Consider the following 14868-nt stretch of genomic DNA (forward strand, 5'->3'; position numbering starts at 1 on the left):
CTTTCTTTCTTTCTTTCTTTCTTTCTTTCTTTCTTTCTTTCTTTCTTTCTTTCTTTCTTTCTTTCTAATACTAGAACTTACATGATAGTTAATAGGACGTGTGACTAAATTCAGTAATGTGGGCTTCCCCGTCCTCCTGGGCCAACTCCATCCTAGGCCAACTTACGTCTTTTGTTCTGGCTTCACAATAATTAAAACAAAGAAAAACCAAACACTTCTCCAGCATCTAGGGACTCAAAGCTCATTCTAAACCAATGCATGCTCACAGAACCAGGAAGTGAGAATGGGTATAAAAACAGTGAGCTTTGAGGAAGGCTTACTACCAACATTCTATTGCACCAGACCCCACACTGGGGCACAGGTCCCTTTGCCCAGCAGCCAATATCCTTAAAATAAATAATGACTTCAGCTTTTTTTTTTTTTTGGAAACAAAGTTTTACTATGTAGCCCCTGCAGGCCTGAAACTCAGTATGTTGACCAGGCTAGCCTGGAATTCACCTGCCTCTGCCTCTCAGTGCTGGGATCAAAGGCATGTCCCGCATGTCCTTTCAGATGGCAGTCTTGTATGAAGCCCTGGCTACTTCAAGAAGGATGAAGGAAGGTGTTGAAGACCTTGTGATCCTGAGGGTGAGGGGTTAAATAACCTGCCCAGGGCTTCCCAGCTAGGGGACAAGCCGGGGCTACACCAACCATTCATAATTAACCCCCTGCCTCAATCTGTCCGAAGCACTAGATTGCCATCTAGAAATAGCTATGGTCAAGTATGGCAGACAGTGGGATACAGGAAAGGACCCCAAAGCACAGCTACTGTAAACACCTGCCCCACTCAAAACTTCAGACTTCCTGTTCAGCTACAAGCACAGGCTCCTTGACACACAGAATGAACATCAGGCAATGGATGGCTAGCTAGCACAACAGTCTCGGTTAACAGGCACAAAGCCCAGGGCCAGATCCCCAGCACTACATATTCGGGTGTTGGGTACACATCTGAAATTCTAGCACTTAGGTGGAGGCAGGAGGATCAGGAGTTCAATCTACATAGTGAGCTTGAGGCAAACCTGGGCTACATGAGACACTCTCAGAAACGTATTGCTGATGGGAAAAACATTTCCTAGAAGTAGCGTTATCTAAGCCACTTGTACTGAGTAGGGAGTAAGTCTGTCAGCACCCTTCCAGAAATAAAACCAGCATGCCTCACAACAGAAGAAAATCGAAATGTCCACTAACAAATACATGGGCACACAAAAAGTGATATAATGGAATATCACACAGCCTTGAAAAATAAAAAGTTCGGGCTGGTGAGATGGCTCAGCGGTTAAGAGCACTGACTGCTCTTCTAGAGGTCATGAGTTCAAATCCCAGCAACCACATGGTGGCTCACAACCATCTGCAATGAAATCTGATGCCCTCATATGGGTGTCTGAAAACAGCCACAGTGTACTTACATATAAATCTTTAAAAAAAAAAAAAGAAAGAAAAATAAAAAGTTCTGCCTTGTGCTCCAGTTTGATGAGCCTTGCAAAGGCTGTGTTAAAGGACAAATACCGCATGCTTCTGTGTGCACGCGTTCACTAGAAGACGCAAAGTCACAGAGACAAAAGTAGACTACAGGTTACCAGGGCTTCAGAATACGGTTGGGTGACGAGGTGTTCCCTACTAGGTAGAGTTTCTGTTGGACATAGAGTAGTGTGGAGACAGTTATGGCGGCACAGCATGGTGACTGAACATGATTAAAAATGGCTAAAATGTGCCTTTAATCCCAGGACTCTGGGGGCAGACCGATTTCTTGTGAGTTCCACGCCATCTTGGTGTAATAGCAAGTTGCAGGCCAGTTAGGGCTACATAGTGAGACCATGCCTCAAAAAAAAAAAAAAAAAAAAAAGGCGTAAATGGAAGAGAAGGTTCAGAGAAACCAAAGTCCATTCCAGCTCCATGTCAGGCAGCACACGTCTATCTGGAACTCCATCTTCAGGGGAAATCTGTCCCATGCCTCTGGCCTCTGAGGCGCTTACATGCACTCACTTAGACACTCACACACATTATTAAAAGCAACAAGCAATAAAAAGGAATATTTTTAAAGGCTTAAATAGGAAATTGTATGTTATAAATATCCTACAACATTGGGCTTTTATCATCGTTTGCATGTTTACTATGTTTGTTGCAAAAATGGATCCCCAGGGCATTTATGAAGGCACGGCCTCTACTTCAATCCTTAATATATGTATATATATATATTAATATATATCTAAGACACTCCACCTAGCCTCATCTCCAGCATCCTTATCCCCCCCTCCCTGGTATGATCCTTTCGTCCCATCACCATCTCCAGGCTCTGAGCTTAATCAACCCCATCTTCCACATTAGCATATCACACCCAGTGGGCCTTTCTGAGCCTACGGCATCCAACCCACCCTGAGGAATCCTCACCTGGCCGGAGGCTCACGGCAATCTCCTGCGGCGTCATCTGGATGACATCAGCGCCCGTGGCACTGGAACCCTTGCTGCTGAGAGGTAGGTTCCGAAGGATGCGGGTGCTGCTGGCTGGGCTCTCAATCTCATCTTCACAGCCATTATGGATGAGGTTTGCCTTCAGGTCACACCGAGAGGTGATGGACCGTGGGTTGCCAAAGTACTGAGTAGAGAAACAGGCAAAAGCAGGCAGCCATCAGGGTAGGGCCTGAAACTCTGCACTCCATTTTCACTGTTGGAAAGTGGAGGCAGGGGTAATCCTGATTCAAATGCCACGTGAGGACTAAGGGTTGACAGAAGCTCTTGTCACCCAGGCTTGTTGTGAACTAAGGTTAACATATTAGAAGAGGAAGGAAGAGGAGGGAAGGGGAAAAGGAGGAGAAGGAAGAGTTAGAAGAGGAAGAAGAGAAAGAGGAGGAGGAGGAGGAGGAAGAAGAAGAAGAAGAAGAAGAAGGAGAAGGAGGAGAAGAAAGATCGTTTTTACTGTCATTTCTGGTATCCCTGACTACATATTCAGCAAGAGGAAGACATTGATATTGGCTAGGTTGTAGCCTGGTGTAAATAGTGCTTGCCTAGCGTATATAAAACCTGGGTTACATTCCGTTCCAGGACTCTACAAAGAGAAGGAAAGAATGAACAAGCTACATTGTCACACTCAAGGGCAACATGGGAGCATACACGCAAACACACAGTATCAGTTGTGTGCTCAGAAGTCTTTTTTCTTCCTCCTTCTTTTCTTTTTTCTTTTTGAGTCAGTGTTTTTCTGTGTAGCCCTTGATATCCTAGAACTCTCTTTGTAGAACAGGCTGGCTTCAAACTCACAAAGATTCTTCTGCTTCTACTTCTGCCACCTGAGTACTGGGATTAAAGGTATGTGCCACCTCTACCCAGTAAAACACTTCTATCATAAGGAAATACTCAAGGGCTGGAGAGATGGCTCAGCGGTTAAGAGCACAAGCTTCTCTTCCAGAAGATCTGGGTTTATTTCCCAGCAACTCATGTGGTAGCTACAACTGTCTGTAACTCCAGTTCTAGGGGATCACACAGACATACATAAAGGCAAAACACCAATCCATACACAGTACATTAAAAAAAGAAAACGATAACTCAGAAGAAAGGGGGATATCTATAAGAGATAGATGCTGCATTCTCTGATAATGTAATCTTACCGTCTGGTAAACCTAAACCCTATGAAATACACGGCACACCACTCACTTCCAACAGGTAGACTAAGCAGAAATCTCAAGGCATTTCTACCATAAAGGCAAGGGACTGGGATGTAGTTCGGTGGTAGAACAACTGCCTAGCACGCACATGAACTCTCTGCACAGTGGTGGGGTTAGAAGGGGCGGAAGGGGCAGAAACACAAGTTTGCCTGCACCAGGACAACATGGGCAGAACACAGAAGTACTTTCATTTTCACCTGTACTGATGGCTTATACAGTAAAGAAATACTGATGAGAGAATCTTCATGACACTCCCTGCACTCAGGAGGTAGAGGGCAGGAGAGCAGGAGTTCAAGACCAGCCTCAGCTATACTCGAAGTCTGAGGCCAACTAGGGCTACATGAGACTCTGTCTCAAAAAAAAAAGAAAAGGAAGAGGGAAGGGGATGGGGGTGCTGAGAAGGACTGAGATTGGGGAGACTGAATCTTAAAGATTTATTTATTTATTTTATGTATGAGTACACTGCATTGGATCCCATTATAGATGGTTATGAGCCACCATGGTTCCTAGAGCAGTCAGTGCTCTTAACCACTGAGCCATCTCTCCAGCCCTGGGAGACTGAATCTTAATTTCAGGCAGTAATCTTAAAATGAGAAATCTATTTTGCCTGAAACTGTTACCTGTGTAGATAGATGATTTGGGGAAAGAGGTCTGTTTTTGTTTTGTTTTAACTTGGTTGCTGTGTTGTTTGTTGGTCATGTAGCCCAGGTGCTTTTTAAATTTACTGTGTAGCCTAAAATGACCTTGGATCTCTGGTCTCCACAAAATCCAGGGCTTCATGCTAAGCAAGCATTCTACCAACTGAGCTTTTCCCAGCAGGAAAAGACTTTAACAGCAGAGCAAGCCCAAGCTGTTCTTCCTTCTGTAGCTGGGTGGATACCAACACCAGGCCACATAATCCCTGGCTGCCTGGTGAGTCAGTAACCTAGCCTGCGGTGGCAGACGCCAGACCATCGGCAGAAGCAGAAAAATCTAGTAGGCACACCCTCCATCAAGGGTGTAGCTGTTCTAGGACTAATCGGTGGTTTTTAGAATCATCGAAAACTTTAAAGCTAAGAAGTCAAGAGCATTGAGCATGGTGGCTCATGTCTATAATCCCAGCACTAGGGAAACAAGGGCAGGTGGATCTCTGTGAGTTCAAGGCACTGGCCTTGAACTCTCCAAAAAAAAAAAAAAGTCATCAAGAAAACTTTGGCATTTGTTCTAACTCAAGCTGACCCTCAAATTTGTGGCAATACTCCTGCCTCAGTTTCCTGACCATGTCGTCATTGTGGGCATGACTCATCATATACAGCACACAGTATTTTAAGTAAGTAAAGCCAAATGCACTCTCCTGGAGCGTGTGGTTATTTTTGTTTCTGTTTTTCCTAGGTTTTATAAACAACTAGTGTTTTAGTGGTGTCTGTCTGTTTTTACTGTTACATGTTTAACCCCCGAGATCTTCATTGTGAAAACCTTTGGTGACTGCACTCCATAAACATGGAAGAGTGTGTGTGTGTGTGTGTGTGTGTGTGTGTGTGTGTGTGTGTATATATATAGATTTTTTTGGGCCTAGATTTCAAAACTGAGGCTTCAGAACTGGGCTCCAGGTAGTCATACCTGTCTTCACAGATTCACAATGATAAGAGGAAAACAGGACGGAAGGAAGAGAGAGTGTTAACACCTGAGGCTCCACAGGCCATCCTGCTGTCCCGCAGTCCTGTGCCAGAAGCCTAAAGAGCTGCCTATAGCCTGAAGGGTGCAGAGTTCAACTCACTCCTTTTTTAATGACTTTCGGAACCTTTCCCTGGTCCAACCCCAAAAAGCTAACTGCAGGAGAGTTGTGTGAAGTACACCTGTCTGGACCAGTTCATCATTAAGCCTTACTACCACCAGGCATGAGCGTCTTCCCTTAATCCTTCTGGACCAATTACACTCTGCCCAAGATCAGGTCGGAGCCAGGCTGTCTGCTGTCCTCTTCTGAGGAAGAGTCCCCTTAGTGGCCCCTACAGCAGCAGTGAACAGTGATAAACAGAATGCCATTCAGACCAAACTGAGCTCTCTTAGCACTATCCATCCCATCTGTGTGGTGACGCTCTGTCTCCCTTCCTCAGATCCAGCTGCTTGCTTTTGGGATGGGCCCGGTGGTCTCACTGATGGGCCCAGTGGTCTCTGAGATACCTCTATCTATGTGTCAAATCTTGCCATTGTCTGAGAAGAATTCTTGTGCCACAGATCCACCAGCTGGGCAATACTAGGCATGGCAAGTCTACAGAACTTTTAGATAAGAGGCAGGTATGTAAGCAGTAGGATAGCCTTTAAAATGGACCATCTTTCTAACATGGTCCAAACATAGCCTCAGCTAATTTCTTCCTTGTTGCCCAATGAAGGGACAGAGAGAGAATGTCAAAACCCCAGCGGAGCTTGACCCCTATCTAAGCCTAAGATCTCTGCTGTCTCAAGCTCCTTCCTAGTTATTTTAGCTTCTGCCTGCACGAGGTCAAATGATTATTTAAAGAGAGGAAACCAAAGGCTGGTCTGACCTCCATGACCTTCCAGGTATAAAAGCAATAGAAATCAAGAAACTATCTCAATAGCCACATCTCCATGAATGATGATGCATCAGATTACAAAGCCTTTAAGTCTTTATTTTTGGCAGGGCGGTGGTGGTACATGCCTTTAACCCCAGCACTTGGGAGGCAGAGGCAGGCGGATTTCTAAGTTCAAGACCAGCCTGGTCTACAGAGTGAGTTCCAGGACAGCCAGGGCTACACAGAGAAACCCTGTCTCTAAAGAAAAAAAAAAAAAAAAAGCCGGGCGGTGGTGGCGCACACCTTTAATCCCAGCACTTGGGAGGCAGAGGCAGGCGGATTTCTGAGTTCGAGGCCAGCCTGGTCTACAGAGTGAGTTCCAGGACAGCCAGGACTACACAGAGAAACATTGTCTCCAAAAAACAAAAAACAAACAAACAAAAAAAGAACAAGAAAAAAATTTTTTGGTTATGTGTACATGTGTGTGCTGGGGTTGGGGGGGTACATACTTATATGAGGACAGGTGCCAACAGGAGTTTAGATCACCTGAAACTGGAATTACAGGAAGTTGCAGGCCTCCTGATGTTGGTGGGAACTGAACTCATACACTCTGCAAGAATACTTAGTATGCTCCTAACCTTCGAGCCATCTCTTGAAACCAATTATAAGCCCTCACAGAAGAGACCCATGATGGAGAAAGTCCTCTTCACAGCAGCTCCTGATATCCCAGGGACCTCACACCCAGCCCTCTGCCAGGTGTTGGACATCCCAAATGTCCAGGTGTCACATTCCAAAGTGAATGATTCCCCCCATGCACCCCTGCTCTTCTAAGGACCAGATATCCACACATCTCCCTTCACCCAAGCACGATGAGTTCATCTCAACCCCTGACCTCTGGACCCAAGTTCACTGTTCTTTGTACCCAAGACGACTGCTGAATTCTGCAGCAGGAAACTAACAGGGCTCACAGTCCATGCTTCTACACACAGTCAAGTCCTGTAGTCCCAAATGTAAAGACCCCGGGACACTCACCAAACTTAAAGGACAAACACTTCCTTGAAAGGGACAAAAGGCACAGAGAGGCACAAACCACAGAGAGGACTCATCTCTTATATTTTTGGTTGTGAGCCTAGCCTTTAACAGCTGAGCCATCTCTCCAGCCCGAGGACTCATCTCAACACAGAAAGAAAAGGAAACTAATTCAGGGCAAGCTTCCAGTGGCCACAGCAAGGCTGCTGCAGATGCTCACCACTCTAGTACCGGAACGAGCACTGTCCAAGGGCTCCACATGGGAACACCCTGATCAAAGTCTCCTAAGGACTCCCAAAGGGCCTAGGTTACAGATAAGTGATCAATAGTGGTAACAGAATGGGAGCCCAAGTGCCCCTTGCACTGCACTAATGATCAAAGGAAGGAAAGGGAGGTGCTCCCAGTCGGAACTGACAAGTCACCACACCAGGCTCTGCTCCCTCGGGTACCTGCCACGAGAAGGTCACATCAAAGGTGCTATCTGCTGCTGCAACCGAAACCCCTGATTCCCTGTACATTTCACAAATCAAATCCCTTCCCCAGTGGTCAAGGCCAGCTCCACAGGTTGGTGTCACGGCTGGAGAAGGATGGGTGTTGTTTCTGTATCAGTGAGAAAGACTGAGGAGTAACAACCCCAGAAAAGAATCTAGAAGGAAAGGAGCCCAGCGGGCCCAAGCCCTGGATTGTAAGGGGAAGAAGTGCAGAGGCCAGCAGTTGGGGAGGGGAACTGAATCCAGGGGAACTGGCTGCTGTCCGAGGCTGGCCTTGCTCACTGGTTACTGCTGGCCTTACCCTCTGAGCAGGGCAAGCCGCACTCCAGCCTGGCAGTCCCTCATGAGCTGGGGGATGGTAACTGACGACAAGCCAGAATGTGTACTGTGTGCCAGCAAGTCACTGCCATGCAGGCCTCCTGCCTGCCTGCGGGGGTGGAGACATCCCTTGTCAGCTTTCAACTGCCTCACTTAACTCAGCACACAAACACTTATGAGGCATCCACAGTAGACCGAGATGGTTCTCACTCCCTTAGTCCCAGCACGGAGATTCTTTTAATGAACGTATGTCTCGTTGGGACTTGGCTAAACATTGCTTTTGGAGTTTGTGTTTGTTTTTATTTTCCCCCCCGACACAATATTATTAATTATTTGGAAATTTCATGCAATGCACACCGATCACACTCTATTCCCTTTCTTCCCAGATCTTCCCTCCCATCCCTGTGCCCTCATCCTGTGTCCCTAGCCTGCAGCCCCACCCTCCAAAAAACCACAGCAAGCACAGTTTGTGTTGTCCATATACTCACTGGAGCGTGGTCAAACTCCCAGTGGACAGCGCCTCTAAAAAACTGGGTCCTAGGCAGGGCGGTGGTGGCGCATGCCTTTAATCCCAGCACTTGGGAGGCAGAGACAAATTTCTGAGTTCGAGGACAGCCTGGTCTACAGAGTGAGTTCCAGGACAGCCAGGGCTACACAGAGAAACCCTGTCTCGGAAAACCAAAAAAAAAAAAAACAAAAACAAAAAACACCTGGGTCCTTCCTGCAAGAAGCCTTCAACTATGAAGAAGTATATTTCAGTATCTTTATCACAGTTTTTAAGGACTATCTTAACAGCTTCCTGTCAAAACTGTTTCTTTTTTTTAAATGAATGTATATTTCATTGTGAGTTGGCCAAATACTGTTTTTGTAGGGTTTTGTTTGTTTTATTGTTTGTTTGTTTGTTTTCTTTTGGTATAGGTGTTTCATTTCTTCCCTGCCGTTAAAAAAAAAAAAAAGGCTTCTCTACCTATCCTGCAGCCACTATATACCAGAATATCCCCCTTGTTTCCTAGTTTCTTACCTGTCTCCCTCATTCTTCAGCCTCTCCTATCCTATCCACTCCTTCATTCTTCCTTTCCACACCCGCCAAGGTCAAGGCCAAGGGCACCTCCCCCAGCTCAGCCCTCACCAGTCTTTTTCCACTTCTGACCTCTCCCACCCAAGCAAAGCCCTGCCCTCCCACAGGCCTTCAGACCCACTGTGGCGGCCTTGCCGGATTCCATGCTTCTCCTGGAATTCCCAGCAGCCTGGTACTGTCCATGGCCACACTGTTGCACCCTAGCAACCTGCCCATGTTTCCCACACCAGAGCACAAACTTTGCCTACCTTTGTCCTTTGTATCCTCTCTAATCTGGACCCTGTCCTCCTGGGGGCATCCTCAGCCTGCCCAGGGTACAGACTACTGGTCACCCAACTCCTTCTTCCTTGGTTCCTGGCACACAGCCACACCCCCTCTACTTCTCCTTTCACATTGTAGCTGGGTGTCCTGGTGCCAGTTTTAGACAGTGATGTGCACGTGGAGAGAAGGAGAGAACCGGGCTGCTCCCACCCTGACACAAAGTATCCACTTTCAGTCTTGGCTGGGTAGTTACACTTCCGGAGGGAAGAGCAGAATTACCTTTTAAAAAGCTATGGATGCTAGGCAGGTCACTATCTTGAATTATTTATTAATTAAAAATCAGTAATTAATTCATGATTAATTAAAAGACACACACCTTTAATCCTAGCACTTGGGAGGCAGAGGCAGGTGGATCTCTGAGTTGGAGGCCAGTCTGGTCTACAAAGTGAGTTCCAGGACAGCCAGGGCTACACAGAGATCATGTCTGGAAAAACTATTTAAAAAAAAAAAAAAGAAAAGAAGAAAAAAGTGACAGACAAAATTATCACAACAGATAATAAACTAATGGCATTTGTTGTGTGTCTCTTGCTATGAAGGACAAAGAATGTTAGTGTTCTAAGAGGCTCAGGGACAGGCAGGCCAGAACAGGTTGAGGGAACATGCTATGAGGACAGAGATGGGGCAGTGTGAACAGGGTAAAACAGGGGACAACCTACACCAGTCTAAGAAGAAGAGGGTCTGGAGAGCCTGGCACTAAAGGCAGAGACAGTAAGCCTAAAACCCCCAGCAAAATCCAGAAGGCCAGAGTAAACAGGGCCGTGGTGCAGAAGAAGGCAGACAATCAGCAGAAAGCACTGAGACAGGGTCTCCTGGCAGGGCACCCCTGGGGACTTTGTTCTAGGATTAACAAAGACATGAGGCTGGGGGTGACAGAGAGATGGACCTGTTCTATGCCTGTAATCCCAGCATGCATAAGGTTGAGGAAGGAGAATACTAAATTCAAGGGCAGGTTACAGATTAAGATCCCATCTGGAAAATACATTAAAAAGCCACTCTGGCTAACTCTGGCTGGGATCCACAGAGGCTGTCCACTGGGTACCAGCCCTGAGTAGGCTCATGTATCACATGCTCCTGGCAGAGGCTTTGCACCTCTGACAGCATCCCAGGATGTGGTTAAGAAGGCACAAGCTGTACTTACTCTGTCTTGCTAAAGCACAAGTTAGATCGCAACCATTCCTGAATTCACCAGCCCTAGCATCCAAAAACACAATCAATTTCCCGGGACAGCTTACTCCAGAAGTGGGAATTCTGGGGTGAGATGCCCTTGGGGAAGCATTTCAGCACAGCCAAGAATGAGGCTCTGTGCAAGCAAAGGACACCCAGTCGGCTAGGTAGGGAACCCATGTATGGACCAGACCAAACATGTGTCACTCAGCATGACTTATTTACTATCAATATCAGGAAGTATCGTATAAGAAAAGGAGAAACCGGGGCTGGAGAGATGGCTCTGTGTTTAAGACTGCTCTTCCAGGGGACCTAAGTTCAATTCCCAGAGCCCACATGGCAGCTTGCACCTGTCTGTAATTCCAGTTCCAGGAAACCGACACCTTCAGAAAGACATACATCCAGGCAAAACACTAATGTGCATAAAATAAAAATAAACTATTTTAAAAAAAAAAGAAGAAAAGGGAAGGAAAAGGGAAGGAAAGCAAGACAAAACAAAGAGGAGGGGAAGGGAGAGGGGAGGGGGAAGGGGAGGGGAGGGGAGAAGCCGCGAGAGGAGGGGAGAGGAGAGGAGAGGAGAGGAGAGGAGAGGAGAGGAGAGGAGAGGAGAGGAGAGGAGAGGAGAGGAGAGGAGAGGAGAGGAGAGGAGAAACTTAGAATCCAAAATGAATCCTGGGGCTGGAGAGATGGCTCAGCGGTTTAGAGCACTGATTGCTCTTCTAGAGGTTCAATTCCCAGCAACCACATGGTGGTTCACAACCCTCTGTAATGGGATCTGATGCTCTCTTCTGGTACAGCATGAAGACAGCGACAGTATACATAAAATAAATAAATAAATAAATAAATAAATAAATAAATAAATAAATAAATCTTTTTAAAAAGGACCCTGGCTCCTAGATCCCACTACCCATTTCACCAGAATATGTTCATAGGTCACGATGGTCATTTACTGGATGACTCATTCAGCCATCTGGGAGGCTCAGTTCGTTAAGAGTCCTATCCCTAAGCCCTTCCTGCCCTAACTTCACGTGCATCTAGTGAGGCTCGGTGCTGGGCAGTGGCAGCTTCGTTCTATGTTTCAAGAAACTAACAATAGCCTGTGGGGCAGTGAAACACCTTACACCTAAAACCCCAGGAGGCATAGGCAGATGGCTGAATTTGAGGATAGCCTGGGCTACAACTTAAGACACTATCTAAACAAACAAACAAACTAGGTACAGTGATACCCCTGTAATCCTACGGGTTAGGAGATGGAAATGGGACCATCAGAGGATCATCCTAAAGTGTACAGCAAGTCAGGGCCAGCCTGGGCTACAAAAGGCCCTGGCTCAAATGCAGAGTAAATCATGGCAAAACTGGGATTTAAACTTTGCCTAACTCCATGTCTGTTTCGCAGGCCTCTTATATCAAATACGAATTCCTGCCCCAACCTCGGAAGGACATTGGGGACAAATAAGACGAAAAGATGATTTAACTGGCAACAGGTAAAAAAAAAAAAAAACACATTAACCCAATGAGAGGAGAACGGGGGAAAGGTTATGATATAGAAGTACTGGAAGATACAGGCGAAGAACAAGTCAAGACCTGATGACTGGTGTATGTAAAGATGTGAGAAGGATACAGCAATGATTAAACTCACGCCCTATGTTTCCAATGGAGGAAATTTCTCTTATATATCAGAAGGGCAAATGAATGAGCAGGTGGGTAGATGGATGAACAGAGACAGGTTTATCATGGAAAGTTTTCAAAGAGTAGGTAAGACTTGAACTGACTTATGCACACACACACATATTACATATACGTATGTATATATATATATATAATTTACATATAGTCATACATATTAATACATATGTTATAAATTATATATAATTTATGTGTATATGTATATATAATACAAATTTTTTATTTTATGTTCACATATGGAATCATATGTATATAATTATATGTATAATAAATTATACATATATATGAATTATATGCATGTAATTTATATGTGTATATATAGCTTATTTTTATCTTATTTTTATATGTATTGGTGTTTTGCTTACATGTGTGTCTATGTGAGAGTGTCAGATTCCCTAGAACTAGAGTTACAGACAGGTGTAAGCTGCCATGTGGGTGCTGAGAATTGAACCCCAGTCCTCTGGAAGAACAGCCAGTTGCTCTTAACTGTTGAGCCATCTCTCCAGCCCCTTGAACTGATTATTAAGAACAGGAAGTTGTTAGCAAAGGGAAGAAGAGACAGCTGAAGGGCCCCAAGCAGAGCTCGCAGTGTGGGGAATTATGTGGGCTTTCCCAAGTGACACCCAGGAGCCTCTGCAGCCCTCCTGGTGAAAGGTCTTAAGAATATACAAGGGACAGCAGCGGGCAGGGAGCCTCTTCCTCCAGAAGCCATCTCTGGTCCTCCCACAGGGACCACAGACGATACCACACAGACCAAGCCAGCCCCAAACTATAACCCTTCCTTCCTTTTACTCACAAAGCGGGGACTTGTGCTCCTTTGTTCTAACAACAGCTTAGAAAAGTGGAAGTTTAAGACAAGAAGCTTACGGGCAGTGGTGGCGCACGCCTTTAATCCCAGCACTTGGGAGGCAGAGGAAGGTGGATTTCTGAGTTCGAGGCCAGCCTGGTCTACAGAGTGAGTTCCAGGACAGCCAGGGCTACACAGAGAAACCCTGTCTCGAAAACCAAAACCAAACAAACAAAAAATAAACAAACAAAAAGACAAGAAGCTTAACTGGACATGGCAGCACACACTTGTAATCTCAGCAGTAGGGAGGCAGAAGGGGGGGTGGGGTAGATCTATGAGTTCCAGACCAGCCCAGGCTACACAGTGAGACCCTACTCCCTGTCAGAAAAAAAAAAAGAAGCAGCGGCTTAGAAATTGATCATTTTCCCCAAACACTAGTAGAGCCCAGGACAAATATTAAAATTTTACACTGAGAATATTATAGTGCTTAATTCATGCAAAACACTGTCCAAAGCACACTTTCCTCCGGAACCGAGATGTAAGATGAAGAGGACTTTATGTCTCTGCTTCCACTGATGTGTTTTGTGCCAAAGTGGCAGCAGTTCTGGTGCTAAACATATTCTGGTCTATCTGATGTCATTTTCCTAGTAACCAAGTATCATGTTTGTGTTTGTAAGGCTCTAAATCCAGGCAGGCAGGCAGGAAGGCAGGCAGGCAGGCAGGCAGGCAGACAGGCAAGAAGGAAGGAAGGAAGGAAGGAAGGAAGGAAGGAAGGAAGGGAGGGAGGGAGGGAGGGAGGGAGGGAGGGAGGGAGGAAGGAAGGAAGGAAAATTGGTATGGATAGTAATGGCCCCCCATAGGCTCCAAAATATTTGAATACTTGGTTATTAGGGAGGAACTACTTGAGGGAGATTGGGAGGTGTGGCCTTGGTGGAGGAAGTGTGTAACTGGGGGTGGGCTTTGGTTTTGAATGTTTAAGCTAAGAACAGTGTCTCTTCCTGCTGCCTACTGATTCAAATATAAGCTCTCAGTTCCTCTCCAGCACCATGTCTGCCTGCATGCCACCATGCTTCCTTCCCTCCATGCTGATAAATGTTAGTATTCTGTCTAAACTCCACCTCCACAGTTACCTGGCAACAGCCAGGTATGCTCCTCCCCACAGTCACCTGGCAACAGTCAGGTAGACCTGCCCACTAGAAAAGGGGCTGGCTCCCCCCTCCTCACTCTCTTGCTCCCTTGATCCCTCGCCTGCAGGTTCTCTCTGTCCCCTCGCTCCTCCCCCCTTCCATTCCCTCTCTCTCTACATGGTCATGGCCAGCCTCTACCTCTCTCTCTCTTCTCTCCCTGTTTCTCCTGTTTCCTCCTGTTTCTCTCCCCACCCTCTGCCCTGAATAAACCCCCTCCCCTCGCTGAACCGGTTGGTCTGGTGTTGTCCAATCTGCACGCCAAAATCTTTCAATAATGAACTAAACCTCTTGCTACTGTAAGTCCCAATGAAAAGCTTTCCTATAAGAGTTGTCACAATCACAGTGTCTCTTCACAGCAATAGAACACTCAACAGGACACTGGTCTACTTAATATTTACATTGCTTTATGATAATAATATATGTTACGCAATCATATTCCTTACTATAGGACTTAATGGTGCTGGGCATTACACCATCTTTAATCCCAGCACTTGAGAGGAATTCCAGGCCAGCCTAGTCTACAAGTTCCAAGCCAGGGTTACATAGTGAGACTCTGTACAGAAAGAAAGAAAGAAAGAAAGAAAGAAAGAAAGAAAGAAAGA

At 46.0% G+C, this 14868-nt stretch overlaps 1 protein-coding gene across 1 annotated transcript in view; it reads right to left on the minus strand.

Moving 5' to 3' along the window:
• Itgb5 (integrin subunit beta 5) overlaps window positions 1-14868 on the minus strand; it is a 113153-nt gene that overhangs the window by 78980 nt on the left and 19305 nt on the right. Inside the window, exon 3 of the mRNA XM_028752244.1 lies at window positions 2428-2632. Coding sequence (XP_028608077.1) covers window positions 2428-2632 — 205 coding nt within the window. The remainder of the gene's footprint in view (window positions 1-2427; window positions 2633-14868) is intronic.

The sequence above is a fragment of the Grammomys surdaster genome, unplaced genomic scaffold (assembly GCF_004785775.1).
Source record: "Grammomys surdaster isolate TR1022 unplaced genomic scaffold, NIH_TR_1.0 125889, whole genome shotgun sequence".
Classification (NCBI taxonomy): domain Eukaryota; kingdom Metazoa; phylum Chordata; class Mammalia; order Rodentia; family Muridae; genus Grammomys; species Grammomys surdaster.